General features: G+C 45.3%; 1 protein-coding gene across 1 annotated transcript in view; it reads right to left on the bottom strand.

The window, feature by feature from the left end:
• LOC110526645 (protein unc-13 homolog C) overlaps nt 1–26,070 on the bottom strand; it is a 250,965-nt gene that overhangs the window by 219,545 nt on the left and 5,350 nt on the right. The window contains 1 exon segment of the mRNA XM_090238947.1: nt 9,686–14,072. Coding sequence (XP_090095073.1) covers nt 9,686–13,799 — 4,114 coding nt within the window. The 5' untranslated portion in view covers nt 13,800–14,072.

Here is a 26,070-nt window from a genome sequence, read left to right as displayed (position 1 = left end):
TGAAAACTGCTGTTCACAAATGCTCTCCATCCAACCTCACTGAGCTCGAGCTGTTTTGCAAGGAGGAATGGGAAAAAATCTCTCGATGTGCAAAAGTCTCTCGATGTGCAAAACTGATAGAGACATACCCCAAGCGACTTACAGCTGTAATCGCAGCAAAAGGTGGCGCTACAAAGTATTAACTTAAGGGAGCTGAATAATTTTGCACGCCCAATTTTTCAGTTTTTGATTTGTTAAAAAATCTTTGTTGAAATATGAAATATTTGTTGAAATATCCAATAAATGTCGTTCCACTTCATGATTGTGTCCCACTTGTTGTTGATTCTTCACAAAAAAATACAGTTTTATATCTTTATGTTTGAAGCCTGAAATGTGGCAAAAGGTCGCAAAGTTCAAGGGGGCCGAATACTTTCGCAAGGCACTGTAGCAGCTAAATATGGTATTTAGCGATAGACAGTTCACTGCATAAGGAAACTTTCCCTAGTAAGCTAGTGTTTTGAGGGTAATTGACTGTATTATTTGGCAATAATAGGCTGGTTTTACGCACAACTACTTTCTATCCAAGCTGGGAGAAAGTGCGAGGACGTGCAGGTTCAAGTAGCATATACAGGATCGTTATATTGGTAGCTGATTAGTATGCTGTGGCATCAAACTTTTATCTTATAATCTGAAAAGCTAGAATTTCCAACTTTAATTACTGAACAAGTAATTACATTATTTCCACCAGCCAGCAGTTTAAAAATGGCAGCATTGCGATACCATGCATAGCTTTGTGAAATGTTAGGTTTAACATGAGAAAATGGAGGGGGGGGCAACTCCGATCTTGCAGGGGGTCCAGAGAAACTGTGTTATGCCAGTGCTAGTTATGGACAGTAGTCTAGTACGCCCTGTCAGTCTGAATGCTTGTAGGATCTGTGGAGTGGTCGTACATGGTAGAAGTAGTGGCTATGTCCATAAATCTGTAGCTACTAGAAATTCAAGTGGGGCCTGCCCAGAATCAGTGGTATCCCATAGGCTGCAGCACTCAAACTCTCTGCATCATGTAACACCATCACTAAAGGAGTCCAATTGCATTTGGGATGCTTCCTCTTGTGTTGTGGCTGTGGCAGACCGATGCAGGGAGACGGACTCAAAGCCTCAGCCATTTCCAGTGAGAGAGAAAGACAAAGTCAAAGCTATACAGCCATTTTCCGGGAAGGGAGAGAGAGGGACTCAGAACTACAGCCATTCTCAAGGAGGGAGGAAGACGCTCCACGTTAGCTCAGAATCTCTGTTGATAATCCCTCCCACAGCCTAAACCACTGGAACGTCTGCTGCAAGGGACAGACTGGGACCAGAAATCCAAACATACCAGCCAATTTTTACCTTGAGGCCCCCATTATTAGCCAAATATGAATAATTTTGCGCATAAAAACCAAATTTAGACCGGCCAACTTGGCTATAGATGGATCAGCCCATCTAGCATTTGCCTGACTGTCCTGTGGCTAGTTAGTTTCTGACTACTGCAGATCTGGAGCCAGGGCAGAGCCACAGAGCCAGTCAACTAAGAGTATTGGTATTTGAACAGCAATCTAGGCCTAGAGTTACAACAATTAACATAACAACACAACTCCCTCTCCTGCTTTCCACTTTTTTTGCGTCTTTTATATATAGACGCTTATAGAATGTGGCACAGTGTGCCAGGACCAGGGTCTGCCTTTCTCTGCCTCTCCCAGGAGAAACCATCCGCAGCCAACAGTGGCAGCAGTAGTAGTTGAAAGAGGCTACAGTACACTACCATACAAAACTCATATAAATATTTTAAGCAAGGCTGACCTGGTTAGAGAATGCCCTTGGGAGCCCAAATTAGCATCTCAATACAGGAATGGCAGCTGTAACACTAACACTAACAATAGCAGTGTTAGTAGCAATAGCTGTAGCTGTAAGTAGCTGTAGCTGTATTCATGCATGTACAGTATAGTCCGTAGCTGTAGAAATAAAAATAGATTAGGCTCTAGCAATTGCTAAATACATTTTAATTACCAATATAAATAGATGTAGCAATGACAACATAACTAGAAACAGAATTAGTGATAGCAATAGAATAAACAATAGCAAAATAACTAGCAAAAGCAAAATAACTAGCAATGACAAAATAACAAGTAATAACAACAGCAGCAGCATTAGCTGTAGCTGTAGCCATATCTGAACTGGGTAAAATACAAGTGTCTAATACTTTACAATGCTTGAAGTGTGTTTGTTTTAGCTTGCCTGGTAATGAAACCAATTACCAAGGAATAGTGCCCAAGTGCAAAGTAGATCACGTCTTTGAAAATATGTACTGTATGTATTTATATTTAATATAATGTATCTATAATAAAGGGGTATGTTGTGTCCTACATACCTTACATAATATATAGGTGTGAGTATGCTGTATCCATTAGCCTATACTGTATATTTCATTTAGCGTGAGTTCATTGTATCCAATATAATGTGTACATGATCTACTGCTGTAACTGTGTGTGTGTGTTTGTGTGTGTTTGTGTGCGTGTGTGTGTGTGTGTGTGTGTGTGTGTGTGTGTGTGTATGTGTGCGTGTGTATGCTGTGCTGTGAGTGTAGCTGTGCACTATAGCTGCTACCACATGTAGGTCAAGAGCTTGTTCAATTAAACAAGAGACAGGCCCCGCCATAGCTCTGATTTAAAAACCTTTCTTCATTCCACTTAAAACAGTTCATTGTTTGCTTCACTAAATGTCACGCCCTGGCTTTAGTATTCTGTGTTTTCTTTATTATGTTGGTTAGGCCAGGGTGTGACATGGGTGATTTATGTGTCTTGTTTTGTCTAGGGGTTTTGTAGTCTATGGTGTTGTGTTCAGTTGAGTGTTCTAGGTAAGTCTATGGTTGCCTGGAGTGGTTCTCAATCAGAGGCAGGTGTTTATCGTTGTCTCTGATTGGGAACCATATTTAGGCAGCCATATTCTTTAGGTATCTTGTGGGAGATTGTTCCTGTCTCTGTGTTTTGCACCAGTTAGGTCTGTTTCGGTTTTTCAACGTTAATTATTTTAAATATAGTTTTCATGTTTTCATCTTTCATTAAAGATGTTTATAAATAACAACGCTGCATTTTGGTCCTCCTCTCCTTCCCAGGAAGAAAACCGTTACAGAATCACCCACCACAACAGGACCAAGCGGCGTGGTGACAGGCAGTGGTAGCAGGAGCAGCACAAGGAGGAATGGACATGGGATGATGTGTTGGACGGCAAGGGTTGCTACACATGGGAGGAGATCCTGGCGGGAAAGGATCGCCTCCCATGGGAACAGGTGGTGGCAGCTAGGAGAGCAGAGGCAGCCGGAGAGAGGAGCCATCGATACGAGGGAACACGGCTGGCAAGGAAGCCCTAGAGTCAGCCACAAAAATGTATTGGGAGGGGCACACAGGAAGTGTGGCGAAGCCAGGTAGGAGACCTGCGCCAACTTCCTCTGCTTACTGGGGGGCGAGAGAGACCGGGCAGGCACCGTGTTATAATGTGGAGCGCATGGTGTCCCCAGTGCGGGTGCATAGCCCGGTGCGGTACATACCAGCTCCTCGTATCGGCCGGGCTAGAGGTGGCATCGAGCCAAATGCCATGAAGCCGGCTCTACGCATCTGGTCTCCAGTGCGTCTCCTTGGGCCGGCGTACATGGCACCAGCCTTGCGCACGGTGTCCCAGGTTCGCCTGCACAGACCAGTGTGGGCTATTCCACCTCGCCGCACTGGCAGGGCGACCGGGAGCAGTCAACCAGGTAAGGATGGGCAGGCTCAGTGAGCTCCAGTGCGCCTGCACGGTCCGGTCTATCCAGTACCAGCTCCACGCATCAGCCCTCCGGTGGCAGCTCCCCGCACCAGGCTTCCTGTGCGTGTCCTCGGCCCAGTACCACCAGTGCCGACACCACGTACCAGGCCTGCAGGGCGCCTCGCCTGTCCAGCGCTGTCAGAGCCTTCCTCCTCTCCAGCGTGGCCTGAGCTGCTCGTCTGCCCAGCGTCGCCTGAGCTGCCCGTCTGTCATGAGCCGCCAGAGTCTCCTGTCAGTCATGAGCCGCCAGAGTCTCCCGTCTGTCATGAGCCGCCAGAGTCTCCCGTCTGTCATGAGCTGCCAGAGTCTCCCGTCTGTCATGAGCCGCCAGAGTCTCCGTCTGTCATGAGCCACCAGAGTCTCCCGTCTGTCATGAGCCGCCAGAGTCTCCTGTCTGTCATGAGCCGCCAGAGTCTCCCGTCTGTCATGAGCCGCCAGTGTCTCCCGTCTGTCATGAGCCGCCAGAGTCTCCTGTCTGTCATGAGCCGCCAGAGTCTCCCGTCTGTCATGAGCCGCCAGAGTCTCCCGTCTGTCATGAGCCGCCAGAGCCGCCAGTCTGTCATGAGCCGTCAGAGCCGCCAGTCTGTCATGAGCCGCCAGAGTCTCCGTCTGTCATGAGCCACCAGAGTCTCCCGTCTGTCATGAGCCGCCAGAGTCCCCTGTCTGTCATGAGCCGCCAGAGTCTCCTGTCTGTCATGAGCCGCCAGAGTCTCCCGTCTGTCATGAGCCGCCAGTGTCTCCCGTCTGTCATGAGCCGCCAGAGTCTCCCGTCTGTCATGAGCCGCCAGAGTCTCCCGTCTGTCATGAGCCGCCAGAGTCTCCCGTCTGTCATGAGCCGCCAGAGCCGCCAGTCTGTCATGAGCCGTCAGAGCCGCCAGTCTGTCATGAGCCGCCAGAGCTGCCAGTCTGTCATGAGCCGCCAGAGTCGCCAGTCTGTCATGAGCCGCCAGTCAGCATGGAGCAGCCAGAGCCGCCAGTCAGCATGGAGCAGCCAGAGCAGTCAGTCAGCATGGAGCAGCCAGAGCCGCCAGTCAGCCAGGATCTGCCAGAGCCGCCAGTTAGCCAGGATCTGCCAGAGCCTCCAGTCAGCCAGGATCTGCCAGAGCCGCCAGTCAGCCAGGATCTGCCAGAGCCGCCAGTCAGCCAGGTTCCGCCAGAGCCGCCAGTCAGCCAGGATCCGCCAGAGCCGCCAGTCAGCCAGGATCCACCAGAGCCGCCAGTCAGCCAGGATCCGCCAGAGCCACCAGTCAGCCAGGATCCGCCAGAGCCGCCAGTAGCCCAGGATCCACCAGAGCCGCCAGTCTGCCAGGATCCGCCTGAGCCGCCAGTCTGCCAGGATCCGCCAGAGCCGCCAGTCAGCCAGGATCTGCCAGATCCGTCAGTCTGCCAGGATCCGCCAGTCTGCCAGGATCCGCCAGAGCCGCCAGTCTGCCAGGATCCGCCAGAGCCGCCAGTCTGCCAGGGTCCGCCAGAGCCGCCATTCAGCCAGGATCCGCCAGAGCCGCCATTCAGCCAGGATCCGCCAGAGCCGCCATTCAGCCAGGATCTGCCAGAGTCGTCAACATGCCTGAGCTATGTCTTAGACTTGGGCTACCTCTCAGTCCTGAGCTACCTATCAGTCCTGAGCTACCTCTCAGTCTTCAGCTACCCCTCAGTCTCCAGCTACCCCTCAGTCTTCAGCTACCCCTCAGTCTTCAGCTACCCCTCAGTCTTGAGCTACCCCTCAGTCTTGAGCTACCCCTCAGTCCCGAGCTACCCCTCAGTTCCGAGCTACCCTTCAGTCCGGAGCTGGCCCTCAGTCCAGTGGGGCCCTTTGTTAAGGTTACTAGGCCAAGGTCGGTGGCGAGGGTCGCCACTCAAGGGACGCTAAGTAAGCGGACTAAGACTGTGTTGGAGTGGGGTCCACGTCCCGCGCCAGAGCCGCCACCGTGGACAGACGCGCACCCAGACCCTCCCCTATGGGTTTAGGTGTGCGGCCGGGAGTCCGCACCTTTGGGGGGGGGGGGGGGGGGGGGGGGGGTACTGTCACGCCCTGGCTTTAGTATTCTGTGTTTTCTTTATTATGTTGGTTAGGCCAGGGTGTGACATGGGTGATTTATGTGTCTTGTTTTGTCTAGGGGTTTTGTAGTCTATGGTGTTGTGTTCAGTTGAGTGTTCTAGGTAAGTCTATGGTTGCCTGGAGTGGTTCTCAATCAGAGGCAGGTGTTTATCGTTGTCTCTGATTGGGAACCATATTTAGGCAGCCATATTCTTTAGGTATCTTGTGGGAGATTGTTCCTGTCTCTGTGTTTTGCACCAGTTAGGACTGTTTCGGTTTTTCAACGTTTTCTTATTGTGTATAGTGTTCACGTTTTCATCTTTCATCTTTCATTAAAGATGTTTATAAATAACCACGCTGCATTTTGGTCCTCATCTCCTTCCAAGGAAGAAAACCGTTACACTAAATCAATAATAACCACTTATAACCACTTGGCCATATGTTTGTCTGATTAAGCTTGCGGTTTTGTCTGCAAACCTGAGCTGCAGAAAAAAGCATTATTCCAGTATGTTTAATCAGATTCATAAATCATGTTTTTTTGAGGTGTAACAAAACAAATCTAATATTCACTTTAATCAAAATGAGCATTTTTTAGCAAATTAATAATATAATTTCAGCAGGTTTCATGAGATTCCAGCCATAGTCTAAGGTATACCGGTTGATTCATTTAGCACATCCCAAAGGGGAAATGTAATAGCAGAGCAATAAGACAAATCATATTTTGACATTATTATCAACTCTTAAAAGTGGGTCAATGTTCCACTAAAAGCATTGACGGAATTCACAAGAATAGACCTAGTTCACTAAATGGAAAGGGTAATGTGGAGAATAGACCTAGTTCACTAAATGGAAAGGGTAATGTGGAGAATAGACCTAGTTCACTAAATGGAAAGGGTAATGTGGAGAAAAGACCTAGTTCACTAAATGGAAAGGGTAATGTGGAGAATAGACCTAGTTCACTAAATGGAAAGGGTAATGTGGAGAATAGACCTAGTTCACTAAATGGAAAGGGTAATGTGGAGAATAGACCTAGTTCACTAAATGGAAAGGGTAATGTGGTGAATAGACCTAGTTCACTAAATTGAAAGGGTAATATGGAGAATAGACCTAGTTCACTAAATTGAAAGGGTAATGTGGAGAATAGACCTAGTTCACTAAATGGAAAGGATAATGTGGAGAATAGACCTAGTTCACTAAATGGAAGGGTAATGTGGAGAATAGACCTAGTTCACTAAATGGAAAGGGTAATGTGGAGAATAGACCTAGTTCACTAAATGGAAAGGGTAATGTGGAGAAAAGACCTAGTTCACTAAATGGAAAGGGTAATGTGGAGAATAGACCTAGTTCACTAAATGGAAAGGGTAATGTGGAGATAGACCTAGTTCACTAAATTGAAAGGGTAATATGGAGAATAGACCTAGTTCACTAAATGGAAAGGGTAATGTGGAGAATAGACCTAGTTCACTAAATGGAAAGGGTAATGTGGAGAATAGACCTAGTTCACTAAATGGAAAGGGTAATGTGGTGAATAGACCTAGTTCACTAAATTGAAAGGGTAATATGGAGAATAGACCTAGTTCACTAAATTGAAAGGGTAATGTGGAGAATAGACCTAGTTCACTAAATGGAAAGGATAATGTGGAGAATAGACCTAGTTCACTAAATGGAAGGGTAATGTGGAGAATAGACCTAGTTCACTAAATGGAAAGGGTAATGTGGAGAATAGACCTAGTTCACTAAATGGAAAGGGTAATGTGGAGAAAAGACCTAATTCACTAAATGGAAAGGGTAATGTGGAGAATAGACCTAGTTCACTAAATGGAAAGGGTAATGTGGAGATAGACCTAGTTCACTAAATTGAAAGGGTAATATGGAGAATAGACCTAGTTCACTAAATGGAAAGGGTAATGTGGTGAATAGACCTAGTTCACTAAATGGAAAGGGTAATGTGGAGAATAGACCTAGTTCACTAAATGGAAAGGGTAATGTGGAGAATAGACCTAGTTCACTAAATGGAAAGGGTAATGTGGAGAATATACCTAGTTCACTAAATGGGAAGGGTAATGTGGAGAATAGACCTAGTTCACTAAATGGAAAGGGTAATGTGGAGAAAGACCTAGTTCACTAAATGGAAAGGGTAATGTGGATAATATACCTAGTTCACTAAATGGAAAGGGTAATGTGGAGAATAGACCTAGTTCACTAAATGGAAAGGGTAATGTGGAGAAAAGACCTAGTTCACAAAATGGAAAGGGTAATATGGTGAATAGACCTAGTTCACTAAATGGAAAGGGTAATGTGGTGAATAGACCTAGTTCACTAAATTGAAAGGGTAATATGGAGAATAGACCTAGTTCACTAAATTGAAAGGGTAATATGGAGAATAGACCTAGTTCACTAAATTGAAAGGGTAATATGGAGAATAGACCTAGTTCACTAAATGGAAAGGGTAATGTGGAGAATAGATCTAGTTCACTAAATTGAAAGGGTAATATGGAGAATAGACATAGTTCACTAAATTGAAAGGTTAATGTGGTGAATATACCTAGTTCACTAAATGGAAAGGGTAATGTGGTGAATAGACCTAGTTCACTAAGTGGAAAGGGTAATGTGGAGAATAGACCTAGTTCACTAAATTGAAAGGGTAATATGGAGAATAGACCTAGTTCACTAAATGGAAAGGGTAATGTGGAGAATAGACCTAGTTCACTAAATGGAAATGGTAATGTGGAGAATAGACCTAGTTCACTAAATGGAAGGGTAATGTGGAGAATAGACCTAGTTCACTAAATGGAAAGAGTAATGTGGCTCCAGGCTTGGTAAACACACACCACTTGAATTTGAGGTTCAGTTTTTAGTTCATATTTCTAAGCTGTCAGAAACAGTGAGTTATTTTGCTTTCATTGTCTGAATATCCCTGATGGTCGATGGTAATGGATGGAATCCATGTTGTTCGAGTCTTCGCTAATCTGATTGCATTGTTCCCCGGAACATGGGTGTTGTACCGATTTAGATCCATAAAATGTTCATGAGGAAGAGACATACTCACTAAAAATCAGACAACTCTCCAACTGAAAAAAAGCCGCTTGTATTCTAAAATAAAAATCCATCAGTTTAAGTCAGCTGTAAAGTGCTACACCACGAGGATTATGTTATACATACCTCTAACCATGACACTAACCTTGCCCACCTTCAAAGAAAACAGTCGTCCCTTCATATTAGCATCAAGCACAAAATCAATGACTAATTCCAGAAGATGCCAGAAGCAAATCAAACAGTCAAAGTCAACCTGAAAGTCCCTGAAATCCCAACACCGGTGGAACAGATGCTGGGGGTTTCCAGGTGCTCATGCATATTCCACTACAGGCCTCAGTCTGATCCTCAAGGATTCTCTACCAAAGACATGTTCAACTGACACCAATCATTCCACATCTCAGATAAATGTCTGTGTTCAAATGTCATGGATCAAAGTCAGATAGTACACAAACATATCTATTTTATAGTGCATACTTGACATGCTACTGTACTGTTAACTGTATGATACATACCATAATTTGAACCTTATGACCTGAACTGAGTAAAACTTTCTGCACTACACTGGTGCAATGCCAAAGATGAGTAAAGAGAGAAGACAAAGTGTAGCAGCCTGGTCCCAGATCTGTTTGTGCTGTCTTGCAAGATCCAATGGTCCAATTTGCCATGACAACTACCATAGCAGTTGGTTATACAGTGCGAACCAGATCAGGTTGTAATGTGTAGTAAAGTGTAGTAATGTGAAGTAAAGTGTAGTGTAGTAAAGTGAAGTAAAATGTAGTAAAGAGAAGGTGTAGCTACCTCCAGCCAGGATCTGCTGCTGCAGCTCATCCATCTGCTTCCTGTAGGCCCTCAGCGCAGCCTCCTTAAACGTCGGACGGATTCGCTTTTTGGGCGGAGCCTCTGCAGGCATCTCCTCCTTCTCCGGAATGTTTTTGTTCTCATCCTCTAGGTTTTCCGTCCTCTCCGACGCAGACGCTTCGGAGGCCTCCTCCATCTCATCCCCCTCTTCCATGTCCTCCATTAACTCCTCTTCCTCCTCCTCCTCCTCTTCTTCCTCCTCGTCAGGCTCCTCCACCTCGACATACTCCACCATGGCCTCATACTCTGCTGTGTCCTCTGCCGTGTCCCCCGTCATGGCATCATCAACGTAATCCTCACTGTACTCCTCGTCGTAATGCTCGTCCAGACTACAGTCATACTCCAGAACGACTGCAGCCTCCTGGGTGGCCTCAACTTCCTCAGAGTCCTCGTAATCCTGGGTGGTAGCCTCATAGTCTTCAGAGACATAATCCTGAGAGGCATCAGGATCATAATCCAGTATGGGCTCCTCAAACTCCTCTGTCTCTTCTGTGTCGTTGGCATTGGACCGGTTCTCCAGGTTGGCCAGGACCTGCTCCATCACCCCGACATAGGCGGTCTCGTTGTCCTCCAGCTGGTCACCAGTGGTAGCCTCATCTTCATCTTCAGCCTTGTAGACAAAGGAATCTGTGTAGACGTCTGAGTCGATGGTGGTGCTGGTGTCGTTGGCCGTGGAGGTGGACAGTGTGCAGAAGCGGCCCATGAAGGAGCCTGAGTCTGGGGGTGGCTCTGGGGGAGCGGCACTAGGTGGAGGGCCTGACTTCCACACCACCTCCAGGGCTGATTTTGCCTTCTTCAGGGTGGAGCCGAACCCAAAGCTGAAGGATGGAGCTTTGTCGGTGAGGTCGATGCTGAGGCGGCTGCTCCAGGACTTGGGCACCTCCTCTACAACTTTCTCGGACCGGATCTCGCTCTGGCTACGGTACATGGTGGATGACTTGGTCTGGCTCGGTTGGAAGCTGTGTTTGACATCAAGCTCAGGGAATGTTTGGGTGGATAGTTCAGGGGCTTCTTTAGCTGCCATTTTAGGAAGCGTGTTAGATGCCCCTTTAGGAACCATTTTAGGTGTCTCTTTTGTACGAGTTTTAGAAGTGTCTTTGGGAGGTGTTTTCACAGCCTCTTTTGGACTTGTTTTAGGAGTGTCTTTGGGAAGTATTTTCACAGCCTCTTTTGGACTTGTTTTGGGAGTGTCTTTCGGACTTGTTTTGGGAGTTTCTTTTGGGCTTGTTTTGGGAGTGTCTTTCAGAGGTGTTTTAGGAGCCTCTGCATGAATAGCTTTAACAATTTCTTTAGGAGGTGTTTTAACATTCTCTTTAGGAATCATTTTGGCTGTTTCTCTTAGTTTAATAGTTTTAGCAGCTTCTTCAGCAATTGATTTAGCAACCTCTTTTGCCGGTTTAGAAGTCACTTTATAAACAGTGTTAGAAACCTCTTTAGGAATAGTTTTAGCAACCTCTTTAGGAATAGTTTTAGCAACCTCTTTAGGTATTTTGGCAACCTCTTTAGGAATAGGTTTAACAACCTCTTTAGGTGTTTTGGCAACCTCTTTAGGAATAATTTTAGCAACCTCTTTAGGAATAGTTTTAGCAACCTCTTTAGGAATAGTCTTAGCAATCTCTTTAGGAACAGTTTTAGCTAACTCTTTAGGAATAGTCTTAGCAATCTCTTTAGGAACAGTTTTAGCTAACTCTTTAGTAGGTGTTTTAGCTTTAGGAGCTGCTTTAGAAGTTTCTTTAGGAAGTGTTTTAGCAGTCTCTTTAGCTTTAGGCTTATGGACAGGTGGTGTTACAACAGGTTCTTTCGCTACGATAGGGGCTGTATAAAGAGTAGTGGGGGGAGCACTACCCAGCCGGGCACTCTCTAGTTGGGTGATCTCCAGTGGGGCAGTGTCCAAGAGGGTGCTTTCCACCATATACAACATGAAAGTCTCCTCCCCTTCAAATGCCAGGTCCACCTCCTGACACTTGGTGATGTTCTCAGGGAAGCCAGGGATGGCAGCTGGGTCAAAGGGGCTGCTGACCTCAGACACCAGGTTCTGCTCTGTGGAAGCGTCCAGCCCAGAGTCTGCTCCCTGCTCCAGGTGAGGCCAGTCCTTCCATGGGGAGAGGTCTCCCTGCAGAGACAGCTGTGAGCCGCTGTAATGGCTCCTATCCCCAGACATGCAGATCAACCCATTGCTCACCCCACTGTCGATGGTCTCGGTGGTCTCGGCCTCGTTGGGCTCAGCGTACGGAGGGTTCTCCTGGCTGAGGGTCTGGCTGGCATACCATGATGACGCCATGTCCTCCTGCTTCCTCTGCCACAGCTCCTGGTCTGAGGAGGATAGAAGAGAGCTGCCATTGGGCCGGCTGAAGTACTGGCTCTCTGAGAAGTCTTCAGAGTAGGACTGGCAGAGCTTGGAGCAGTCAGACTCGGAGCGGCTGAGCTTGGGGGTGGAGTAGTCGCTTTGAGAAAGCCAGCCGGGGGTGAGGTCACCATAGTAGGGCTTGGAGGCTTTGTCAGACTCATCATAGGAGTCATCAGCGTAATGAACTGAGGCAGAGTAGCCTGCCTCATCCGCAGACCGGCTACCGTGCTCATGGTGACCGTGCCTCTTTTTATCTGCTTTATGTTTGTGAACGGGCTTAGACACCACCATTGCATATTTGTTCCTGTTTAGTTCGTCTAGCTCCTTGTCACTGTCCATAGAGTCCCAGTCATCACTCTCAGCTTTGTCCTTGGCTGAGACCTTAATGTCCATGCTCTCGTAGGTTTGAGAAGAGGACATTTCTCCTTTATCTTTCTTTTCCTTCACATCATGAGTCGTTAAGCTATCAGTGGATACAGATATACCAGTCCCCTTCAGTTTGTAGCATTTTTTCAAAACTAAATCTCTATCTGAGGGGGTTGAGAATATTACAATAATAGGCCTAGGTTTTGCATTGGAACATTCTCTTTGTTGCCCTAACCGATGGGCTAGCTCTATTTTAAGTGTTTTATGTGCTTCAGCAAATCCCATTTTGTCCTTTAGAATGTGATAGATGAGACTCTCAGTTTTCTCCAGCTTCTCCTCAGGGACGTTTATAAACCTCAGGCTGGCCTTGTTGGCCTGGTGGCTGACCTGCTTGATGTAGTCGTGGATGTCTCGCGTCTCTCTCCGGGACTGGACAAAGCCAGTACGCAGTTGTTCGATCTCGGTCTGCACCACCTCCACGCTGGAGGAGATCTCGTCGATGGAGTTCTTCAGGGCATTGACATGTCCCCTGAGCTCTGAAAGCTCTGTCTCGATCTGGCTGATGCCCTGCAGCTCCTTAAAGATCATCTCCATCACATCCTGGGTTTGGTTGATGCAGCCTGTAGAGCTGGAGCCGGCTTCTAAGGCAGAGGTTGACTTCTGCTGCCTCCCAGCCCGGTCCAGGGACTTGCTCCGGATACCCAGGGTCTTCCTCCAGTTGCTCACCTCGGAGTCCGAAGACACGCACTCCTGACTCTTCTTCCATTTCCTCAGCTTGCGTAGCGCGCCAAGTCGGAGAGTGTGCAGACTTGAGCGCTCCACCCTCTCACCCTCTGAGCTGCCATCGGAGGGCGCCAGACTAATGAGGCTCTTCCTGTTCCGTCTCACTGGCATGGTGTGAGATTTCTGCTCATCGAATCTACGCACAGGTTTGGCCTCGCTCAGGGAGTCAGAGTATTCGCTATTGATGGAGAGGATCTCCTGGAAGATACTCTCATTATTGTTCAGCAGAAGAGTGTTTTTCGGGAGTCCGTTGGCTATCGCTACACGGTAACTGAAAGTCGGTGAGAGAGATGAGCAGTCATTTTTTCCGTCGTCTAATTCAAGAGAGATGTTACGCGCCGAAGAGCATTTGCTGATATTTTTCACTGTGGTTTTCACAGTGGAGGAGAGTGTCGGCGTCAGGTTACCTTTGTCACGCAAATCAGTGGTGGTCAATTTAGGCTCTTTATTGTCGCTACTCTCTTTCTTCTTTGTGGGATTCGCCAATTTCTTTGTAAACATTCCTTTGCAAATCTTCACGATGTAAGATGATAGGGTCTGGAGCAGGGCAGAAACCATGGAAGGCAATGCTTTGAGAGACCTCTATTAAAGATGCAGTGGAGCAGCTCTGCTCGGACTGAGGAGCCAGCGGTGGAGGAGCCAGCGGTGGTGTTGGTGGAGGAGGGGGAGGAGGAGGAGGGACGGTGGAGGGAGCGTTAACCCCCAGGCAGACACAACTCTGACAGGCCTGCGTAGATGAGCTTGTGTCAAAACTCCAACTCTGTATATCCGAGTGGTGGATGGGAATCACTGTGAAATCCACTGGCTCTCCAAAGGACCAGACACATTGCTCTGCAAAAAGAGAGAAACAATAGGAACTGTTAGTAAAGGCATAGAAGAAAGATACTGGAGCATATAGATACCATAACAGAGATACTCTAGCACAGATACTATAACACATTGGAACTATAGAAAATATGTACTATCGCACATACATAATTTAGCACAGTGATACTCTAGCACACAGACACTCCAGCAAACACAGATATACTAGTACACAGATTTACTAGCATACAGAAATACTAGCACACAGATATGCTAGCATACAGAAATACTAGCACACAGATATACTAGTACATAGATATACTAGCACACAGATATACTAGCACACAGAGATACTAGCAGACACATATACTAGCACACAGATATACTAGCATACGGAGATACTAGCACACAGATATGCAAGCACACAGAGATACTAGCACACAGATATACCAGCACACAGATATACTAGCACACAGAAATACTAGCACACAGATATACTAGCATACAGAGATACTAGCACACAGAGATACTAGCACACAGATATGCTAGGACACAGATATACTAGCACACAGAGATACTAGCATACAGAGATACTAGCACACAGAGATACTAGCACACAGATATGCTAGGACACAGATACTTTATCATCAGATAATATAGCACACAGAGATATTAGGATTGCACAAAGCAAGAAAACAGCAATGCTCTTATCATGAAGAAGGATTAATCTGATATCATTGAGGTGAAACCCTGCGCAGTGAGCCACACACAAAAATCCATAATATCTACAGTTTCACACTGGGAAAATCGTCACAGGCTCACTGTGGACCGTCAAAGACTGTAGTAGGATGGGATTCACACAATCCACAACCAATGAGTATGCTTGATTTAATTTGGGTAAAATAAAGTAAGAGGCCCATGCATCCCAATAAAAATCAATTTAAGTGGACTGTCCACCATTAGAATCTTCTGCTAGTGCTTTTATGGTGTGTGTGTGTGTGTGTGTGTAGTTTTGTGTATATGTCTGCTTACGTGTGTATGTGCGTCAATGCATATCTTGCGTTTGTGTTTGCGTGAATGTGTAGGCTGTGTGTGTATGTGTGTGTGTGTATGGATTTCTCACTGTCAATAGAGCCAATGGCCACATTGATACGCATCCTTTTTACAGCAGGAGGCAGGCTATAATTACTTCAGTAGTTAAAATGCTCTGATACACCACCTCACACACACACACCACACACACCACACACACACATACACATCATAATGCTCCAACACACAATGTCCCCACATACTGCTGTGGAGGCCCGGCTCTCTTGCTCGCCCGAGGTAAATACACAATTACACTCTAACCACGCTAACTAGCTATATTTTATTCATCTCAAATTAGAGACTCAGTGAAATGAGTGGGTCTGAACCCAGTGACTGGGTCTAGATAGTACTGAGTATGCATGGTTTGACGTGTTCGATATAGTAACGTCATTACTCCCTGACCCAGATCAGTCCTGGTACCTCTACCAGGGCAGACTGAGATATGTTCTGTTTCTGACCCATTACACACCATGCCCCCAGAGGCTGGTGCTTTCTATTCTGGCTCACAAAGATAGCTATTATAGAAAGGTATGGGGGAAATATTGTACATATTATCATTATTATGATTTACATAATGAGAGTTGATCATTGAAGTAATATGTTTTGTATTGCCATAGGGCTCTAAGGCACTACAATCATTGAAATAACAGGGCTGAGGGCTTTAGCTAATAGTAGTGCAATAATAAGGGAATAAGGGAATAAGTGTGCCAATTCAGATTTACACCAGAACTGTGGGATTAGGTGCCCTGACTGAGCAACACAGGGATGAACCCCAAAGCCTCTCTCTCTGGATGGTATTCTGAAATTAGATCCATGCGCTTATCTTGAGTTTTCACTTAAGTCTCCCATTGTCCCACATCAACGCATGCCTTACACGAAGGTCCAAATTGTGCACGCTTATCTCAATCCTGAATCAAGCCCCCCGTGATTGGCTACCTGTGAATGGCTGGCGAGGGGTGGCTGGATCTGATTGGCTAGCTGTGAGCAGCTAGCAAGGAGTGGCTGGATTCGATTGGTTGGGTTCGATTGGCTAGTTGTGAGCGGCTAGCTGTGAGCGAGCAGCTATGAATTTCTGGATGTGATTGGCTAGCTGTGAACGAGTAGCTATGAAATGCTGGATGTGATTGGCTAGCTGTGAGATGGTGGTTGTGATTGACTGTCACTGGCCAGGAGAGGCAGCCAGTGAGAGGGGACTGTTGTGGAGCTTAAGCCGGCAGCTGCTCCACATCAGTTCAGGGGTTTAACCACTGATGCATTCATTCATTCATGCATTCATTCTCTCTCACACTCTCTCTCTCTCACACACACACACACACACACACAGACACACACATACACACACACACACACACACACACACACACACACACACACACACACACACACAATGCTCACGTGAAATGGGCTGTGAAACATGGCATCAGCATTAGCCTTTACTGCTGGGCTGTGACCGTGAGCCAGTAGGTCTAACAACATGGGCTGGGTCGCTTGGCATCAACAACAGACCATTTTGCATTCAACAGGCGTGCTGCTTTACATGGCGATAGCTAGGAGATTATTTCAGATGTTACTTTCACAATGTGCTTTTCAATGTGTACTGAAGAAAAATATAAACACAACATGTAAAGTGTTGGTCCCATGTTTCATGAGCTGAAATAAAAGATCCCAGAAAAGTTCCATACACACAAACATCTAGTGAGCATTTCCCTTTTGCCAGATAATCCATTCACCTGACAAGTGTGGCATATCAAGAAGCTGATTATACATTACACAGGTGCACCTTGTGCTGGGGACAATAAAAGGCCACTCTAAATTTTGTCACACAATACAATGCCACAGATGTCTCAAGTTTTGAGGGAGCGTGCAATTGGCATACTGACTGCAGGAATGTCCACCAGAGCTGTTGCCAGATAATTGAATGTTAATTTCTCTACTATAAGCCGACTCCAACAACGTTTTATAGAATTTGGCAGTATGTCCAACCGACAACGTGTAACCACGCCAGACCAGGACCTCCACATCCGTCTTCTTCTCCTGCGAGATTATCTGTGACCAGCCACCCAGACAGCTGATGAAACTGTGGGTTTGCACAACCGAAGAATTTCTGCACAAACTGCTCATCTGCGTGCTCGTCGTCCTCGGCAGGGTCTTGACCTGACTGCAATTTGGCTTTGTAACTGACTTCAGTGGACAAATGCTCACCTTCGATGGCCACTGGCACAACTTCATTTTATAGATGGCAATTCGAATGCACAGAGATACTGTGACGAGATCCTGAGGCCCACTGCCGCCGCAATCACCTCATGTTTCAGCATGATAATGCACGGCTCCATGTCGCAAGGATCTGTACACAATTTCTGGAAGCTGAAATGTTCCAGTTCTTCCATGGCCTGCATACTCACCAGACATGTCACCACCAATTGAGCATGTTTGGGATGCTCTGGATCGACGCGTATGACAGCTTGTTCCAGTTTCTGCCAATATCCAGCAACTTCGCATAGCCATCGAAGAGGAGTGGGACAATATTCCATAGGTTACAATCAAGAGCCTGATCAACTCTATGTGAAGGACATGAGGAAAATGGTGGTCACACCAGACACTGACTGGTTTTCTGATCCAAGCCCCAACTTTTTTTTTCAGGTATCGGTGACCAACAGATGCATATCTGTATTCCTAGTCATGTGAACTCCATAGATTAGGGCCTAATAATTAATTTATATTGACTGATTTACTTATATGAACTGTAATTGTTGAATGTTTCGTTTACATTCTTTTCAGTGTATTTAGTAACGTAATGAGCTAAAAAGCCTGGTGTAGGGATTAAGTCTCTGTAGAATTAACATATAATCTTCATGCAAAGATTCCTTAGGTTACAAATACATCCCACATATTGCACATATGAACCCTTGCAACATTTTTTTTCCCCCCATTTGGTAAAATGTTGGTGACATGACATACTTCTAGTTGTATAGTCAATGTAAGTGTTGGTATTACAAAGCTACAGCCTGCAACTAGAACCTCAGAAAGTGTCGTCCCTAATATAATATAAAGGGAAACAACTGTCATTACAGATGTGTACTAAGATCTGTTACAGGTTGTGTCCCAAATAACACCTATTCCCTATATTCTGTAGTGTGCACTACTTTTAATTAGAGCCCTATGGTACACTATATAGGGTATAGGGTGCCATTTTGGATACACACACAGTGCTGGGGAATGACTGATTGACACAGCTCCTTCTCCAATGTAATGTGACTGTAATGCAATTGTCTTCTCTGAGAGGTCAGGGTTCTCCAGGGCTCCGTCCCACATGGCCCCCTATTCCCTACAGAGTGCACTACTTTTAACCAGGGCTCTGATCAAAAGTAGTGCACTATGTATGGAACAGGGGGCCATTTGGGATGGAGCCCTGTTCACCACTCATCCGTGGGATGTTCTGCCTGGACTCTGGCCAGACAGACCTGCAGTCCAGGGCTCCTTTTCCAGACCCAGATTAAGCCAATCACTCCTGGACCTCAAAACACTCACTGTCCCAGGAGGACCACTTTGGAAATAATCGTTTTCATTAATACGTTCATGTGCTATCCTCTGGGACTGGGATAAAATACTTGACACTTACCATTCTTGTTATTTCCGTGTCACGCCCTGACCTTAGAGAGCTGTTTTATTTCTCTATTTGGTGAGGTCAGGGTGTGATGTGGGGTGGGCATTCTATGTTTTGTATTTCTTTGGTTTTGGCCGAGTGTGGTTATTATTTGTAACCCAAAATAACATAGAATACAATCGCATATGTATTATATTCTATTCTATTCCATAATATTCTATTATTTTCTATTCTATTCGATCTGTTTACTGGCCAGTTCTAAAGTAGAATTAGCCTTTATATGGGTCTTTATGAGAGCGCAAAGAGTGGGAGAAGGGAAGAAAATCAGATCTTTACTGCAGGTAGCCAATCCCCGGGCAACACTACCACAGCATGCCACACCCCTGATTTGTAGCTACCCAATCAGCAGGTCTGTCTGTGAGCTCCAGGAAGCCAGACAGAGATAATCAAGGCCTCATATAATCAAGGCCAAAACCAAAGATTAGACACGTAGCTATCAACACTCCATTATGATCCTTTCTGTTGTAACAGTCTCCTAGAAAACACTTTATCTTCAAATCATGTTTTAACACACTTTTCCAACACCATCTATTTAAGTAAGGCGACAGTGTGAGTTTATGAACTGACGTCAAAACCAAAGATTAGACACGTAGTTATCAACACTCCATTATAAACTGGGTGGTTCGAGCCCTGGATGCTGATTGGCTGACAGACGTGGTATATCAGACCATATACCATTTATTTTTACTGCTAATTACGTTGGTAAACTGTTTATAATAGCAGTAAGGCACCTCTGGGGTTTCTGGTATATGGCCAATATACCACGGCTAAGGGCTGTATCCTGGCACTCCGCTTTGCAATGTGCATAAGAACAGTGCTTAGCTATGGTATATTGGCCATATACCACACCTCCTCGTGCCTTATTTCTTAATTATAACGCTGTCTGCTTTAACAAGTCTATTTTAACACACTATTTTTTTAAACACTCTATTGTAACACCATATAACTTAAGAACAACTACACTGCTCAAAAAAATAAAGGGAACACTTAAACAACACAATGTAACTCCAAGTCAATCACACTTCTGTGAAATCAAACTGTCCACTTAAGAAGCAACACTGATTGACAATACATTTCACATGCTGTTGTGCAAATGGAATAGACAACAGGTGGAAATTATAGGCAATTAGAAAGACACCCCCAATAAAGGAGTGGTTCTGCAGGTGGTGACCACAGACCACTTCTCAGTTCCTATGCTTCCTGGCTGATGTTTTGGTCACTTTTGAATGCTGGCGGTGCTTTCACTCTTGTGGTAGTGGTAGTCTACAACCCACACAAGTGGCTCAGGTAGTGCAGCTCATCCAGGATGGCACATCAATGCGAGCTGTGCCATGAAGGTTTGCTGTGTCTGTCAGCGTAGTGTCCAGAGCATGGAGGCGCTACCAGGAGACAGGCCAGTACATCTTAGACGTGGAGGAGGCAGTAGGAGGGCAACAACCCAGCAGCAGGACCGCTACCTCCACCTTTGTGCAAGGAGGAGCAGGAGGAGCACTGCCAGAGCCCTGCAAAATGACCTCCAGCAGGCCACAAATGTGCATGTGTCTGCTCAAACGGTCAGAAACAGACTCCATGAGGGTGGTATGAGGGCCCGACGTCCACAGGTGGGGGTTGTGCTTACAGCCCAACACCGTGCAGGACGTTTGACATTTGCCAGAGAACACCAAGATTGGCAAATTCGCCACTGGCGCCCTGTGCTCTTCACAGATGAAAGCAGGTTCACACTGAGCACATGTGACAGACGTGACAGTCTGGAGACGCCGTGGAGAACGTTCTGCTGCCTGCAACATCCTCCAGCATGACCGGTTTGGCGGTGGGTCAGTCATGGTGTGGGGTGGCATTTCTTTGGGGGGCCGCACAGCCCTCCATGTGCTCACCAGAGGTAGCCTGACTGCCATTAGGTACCGAGATGAGATCCTCAGACCCCTTGTGAGACCATATGCTGGTGCGGTTGGCCCTGGGTTCCTCCTAATGCAAGACAATGCTAGACCTCATGTGGCTGGAGTGTGTCAGCAGTTCCTGCAAGAGGAAGGCAACTGGCCCGCCCGTTCCCCAGACCTGAATCCAATTGAGCACATCTGGGACATCATGTCTTGCTCCATCCACCAACGCCACGTTGCACCACAGACTGTCCAGGAGTTGGCGGATGCTTTAGTCCAGGTCTGGGAGGAGATCCCTCAGGAGACCATCCACCACCTCATCAGGAGCATGCCCAGGCATTGTAGGGAGGTCATACAGGCGCGTGGAGGCCACACACACTACTGAGCCTCATTTTGACTTGTTTTAAGGACATTACATCAAAGTTGGATCAGCCTGTAGTGTGGTTTTCCACTTTAATTTTGAGTGTGACTCCAAATCCAGACCTCCATGGGTTGATAAATTTGATTTCCGTTGATAATTTTTGTGTGATTTTGTTGTCAGCACATTCAACTATGTAAAGAAAAAAGTATTTAATAAGAATATTTCATTCATTCAGATCTAGGATGTGTTAATAAAGTGTTCCCTTTATTTTTTTTGAGCAGTGTATATAATCAAAGCCTCAGTGTGACTACTCTGACCATTGTGACCACTCTGACCATTGTGACCACTCTGACCATTGTGACCACTGACCATTGTGACCACTCTGACCGTTGTGACTACTCTGACCATTGTAACTACTCTGACCATTGTGACCACTGACCATTGTGACCACTCTGACCATTGTGACCACTGACCATTGTGACCACTCTGACCGTTGTGACTACTCTGACCATTGTGACTACTCTGACCATTGTGACCACTGACCATTGTGACCACTCTGACCATTGTGACCACTCTGACCATTGTGACCACTCTGACCGTTGTGACCACTGACCATTGTGACCACTCTGACCATTGTGACTACTCTGACCATTGTGACCACTCTGACCATTGTGACCACTCTGACCATTGTGACCACTCTGACCGTTGTGACTACTCTGACCATTGTGACTACTCTGACCATTGTGACTGACCACTCTGACCATTGTGACCACTCTGACCATTGTGACCACTCTGACCGGGTGACTATACTTTGTTGTACTATTCTGTCTGTTCTTTGACTTGTGACACCACTGTAAATATTGTACTGTTAGACACCGCGTAAACAAGATGTATTTTTTCCTAAACTATCTTTAATAACTGTACCCTCACTATTGTGACTACTTTGACTTAGTGGATATTGTAACTCTAGTCTGTTCTGACTCTTGTGGCTGTTTCAGCTTTGATCATAAAGAGAGCCTTCGACCACAGAGCACTATGTATCTGGGAATCTGGGAGTGATACAGCGACTCAACGTTCATATTAAACAGCTGAGTTTCCCTTTATGAAATGCTACATCCGAATAGGCAAGTTAGGGTTTGACAAATGAAACATTCTCCCTCTCTCTCCCTCAGGAAAACTTCATATGCAAATATCTTTATGGGACCCAAGAGAGATTTTTATATAATCAAATTAGATGGGCAATGATCTGTGGGCATGAGAGAGAGAGATGGCAGACATTTTTCACCGAAACATCTAATCACAGATTGATTACTAACATGGCTTCCTAGCCAATCAGCAGATGGGACAGATGTCACATGAGGGCTGTTCCAGAAAGCTGGATCAGTGAGGCAGCCAGCTGTCTTTAATATTCTGAAATAACTCCATCTTTTTAAGAAATAAAGACTTGAAATTGTAATGGTATAATTATCTTGACAAACAACAACCCATAGTCAAGATTAGCTTCCTAAATTAACCAGAAAGTCAAAATATATATTTGACTGCTTATCAGCGCTGATCTAGAACACCCCAGTCACAGCTAATTCACTGGTGAATCCTATATTTATATTTATTAAGGATACCCATTAGCTGCTGCCAAGGCAGGAGTCCATCAACATTAAGACAGTTATATACAATTTACAATACAACATCCATGTGTACGTTTGTGTAGAGTGCATGTCTTATGATGTGTATGTGTGTCTGTGCCTGTGTGTCTCTACACGGTCCTCACTGTTCCATAAGGTGTATTTTTAAGGTGTTACCTGATGTGGAATAAAGATCCATGTAGCCATGGCTCTATGTAGTACTGTGTGCACCTCCCATAGTCTGTTCTTGACTTGGGGATTGTGAAGAGACCTTTGGTGGTATGTCTTGTGGGGTATGTATGGGTGTCCAAGCTGTGTGCTAGTAGTTTAAACAGACATCTCTGTTCATTCAGCATGTCAACACTTCTTACAAAAATAAGTAATGATGAAGTCAATTGCTTCTCCACTTTGAGCCATGAGAGATGTACATGCATATTATTCATGTTAGCTCTCCATGTACATTTAAGGGCCAGCCGTGCTGCCCTATTATGAGCCAATTGTAATTTTACGAGGTCCCTCTTTGTGGCACCTGACCACACGACTGAACAGTTGTCCAGGTGCGACAGAACTAGAGCCTGTAGGACCTGCCTTGTTGATAGTGTTGTTAAAAAGGCATAGCAACACTTTATTATGGACAGACTGCTCCCCGTCTTAGCTACTGTTGTATCAACATGTTTTGACCATAACTGTTTACAATCCAGGGTTACTCAAAGCAGTTGTCACCTCAACTTGCTCAATTTCCACATAATTTATCACAAGACTCAGTTGAGGTTTAGGGTTTAGTGAAGGATTTGTCCCAAGTACAACGCTTTCTGTTTTTGAACTATTTATTATAACTGATTCCTTGCCACCCATTCTGAAACCAACTACAACTCTTTGTGAAGTGTTGCAGTGATTTCACTTGCGGTAGTAGCTGGCGTGTATAGTGTTGAGTCATTCGCATACATAGACACAATGGCTTCACTCAAGGCCAGTAGCATGTCATTAATAAAGAATGAAAAAAGTAAGGGGCCTAGACAGCTGCCCTGGAGAATTCCTGGATTATGTTGGAGAGGCATCCAATAAAGAACACCCTCTGTGTTCTGTTAGACAGGTAACTCTTTATCCACAATATAGCAGGGGATGTAAATCCATAACACATATATTTTTCCACAAGCATGTCGCTACACTCGCAATAACACCTGCTAGCCATGTGTATGTGATCAATAAAATTTGATTTGAGCAGACTATGATCGAGAATGTCTCAAGCTGCACTGAAGTCTAACAAACCAGCTCCCATTTTTTTTGTTCAGCAATTTCTCTCAGCCAATCATCAGTTATTTGTGTAAGTGCGCTGCTTGTTGAATGTCCTTCCCTATACGCGTGCTGAAAGTCTGTTGTCAATTTGTTTACAGTTAAATAGCATTGTATCTGATCATACACCATATTTTGGTAACAGGCTGATTGGTTGGCTATTTAAGCCAGTAAAAGGGTCTTTACTATTCTTGGGTAGCGGAATTACTTTTGCTTCCCTCACTGCCAAGAATGACCTAATACAGTACATTATATCACACCCAACTCAACTTATACCTGTCATATCAAGCTATGGGGTTTTCTTCACTATGTGAAAAACTAGCTTCTAACCAGGGTCCTGGTCAGGTCATGTGATCAGGGAGTACTCTGGTCCCTAGCTGTACACACTGAAACAACAGTGCTCTTTCGCTAGCTAGCTGGAACTCCCAGAGCAGAAACGGACTGGCCATAGGGCAGTATAGGCAAATGTCAGATGGGCTGGTCCATCTTTAGCCCGGTGGGCCTATCTAAATTGGGGGCTTTGCACAGAACTATAATTGTTTGGCCAACAATGGGTGCTTTGAGGCAATAAATGTGTTAAAAATGTCCAGGCTGTTTTCTAGTTCCAGTCCATCCCTGCCCCAGAGAACTACAGTGCCCTCCAATTATTGGGACAGTGACACATTTTGTTGTTTTGGCTCTGTACACTTTGGATTTCAAATTATACAATGACTAGGTGGTTAAAGTGCCGCACCTCTCTGATTCAGAGGGTTGGGTTATATGCGGAATACTTATTTTAGTTGAATGCATTCAGTTGTGCAACTGACTAGTTATCTCCTTTCCCTTTCTCTCTCTCTCTCTCTCTCTCTCTCTCCCCTCTCTCTTTCTCTCCCCTCTCTTTCTTTCCCCCCTCTCTCTATCCCTCTCTCTCTCTCTCTCTCTCTCTCTCTCTGCCTATTTAGCTTTCTTCCACCCTCCCTCTCTCTCTCTCCCTCTCTCTCTCTCTCTCCCCCTCTCCCTCCCTCTCTCGCTCTCTCTCTACCCCCTCTTTCTCTATCTCTCTTTCTCCCACTCCCACTCTCTATCTCCCCCCTCTCCCTTTCGCTCTCCCTCTCTTTCACACACCTGAGTCACAGCCCGACTGCTCTCTCTCTGTCACCACATGAATTCTATTGATGGAGGAACATGATGATCAGTGTAATATCATGCCCCTTGACGTCTGGCGTCAAGTGTATAAGTGTGTGAGTGTGGGGGGGATAATGTCAGCGGGATTGTCTGTGTGTGTGTGTGTGTGTGTGTGTGTGTGTGTGTGTGTGTGTGTGTGTGTGTGTGTGTGTGTGTGTGTGTGTGTGTGTGTGTGTGTGTGTGAGAGTTTTTATACGCTTTCAATAGTAAACGGGAGATCACCTCATCTACAGACTATATATCTGGTGTCAAATATCTATTACTACAAACTGGGTGGTTCGAGCCCTGAATGCTGAATGGCTGACAGCCGTGGTATATCGGACCATATATGACAAGGCATTGCATTGGACTAGTAACCGGAAGGTTACAAGTTCAAATCTCCAAGCTGACAAGGAACAAATCTGCCGTTCTGCCCCTGAACAACCCACTGTTCCTAGGCCGTCATTGAAAATAAGAATTTGTTCTTAACTGACTTGCCTAGTTAAATAAAGATTAAAATAAATAAATATATACAGATAATTTTTTTTAAGTGTGGTTGGAAACAGTGTTTTTTTTTAATGAAAGCGTTTTTATGAAAACCACATCACAACAAACACTATACAACACATAAGTACCAAAATAATACATACAACACATAAGTACCAAAATAATATATACAACACATAAGTACCAAAATAATATATACAACACATAAGTACCAAAATAATACATACAACACATAAGTACCAAAATAATATATACAACACATAAGTACCAAAATAATATATACAACACATCAGTACCAAAATAATATATACAACACATAAGTACCAAAATAATATATACAACACATCAGTACCAAAATAATATATACAACACATAAGTACCAAAATAATACATACAACACATAAGTACCAAAATAATATATACAACACATAAGTACCAAAATAATATATACAACACATAAGTGCCA

This window comes from Oncorhynchus mykiss, chromosome 6, assembly GCF_057628025.1.
Source record: "Oncorhynchus mykiss isolate SJ-2025 chromosome 6, ASM5762802v1, whole genome shotgun sequence".
Lineage (NCBI taxonomy): Eukaryota > Metazoa > Chordata > Actinopteri > Salmoniformes > Salmonidae > Oncorhynchus > Oncorhynchus mykiss.
The sequence above is the reverse complement of the archived record's forward strand: the minus strand, read 5'-3'. Positions and strand labels throughout refer to the sequence as shown.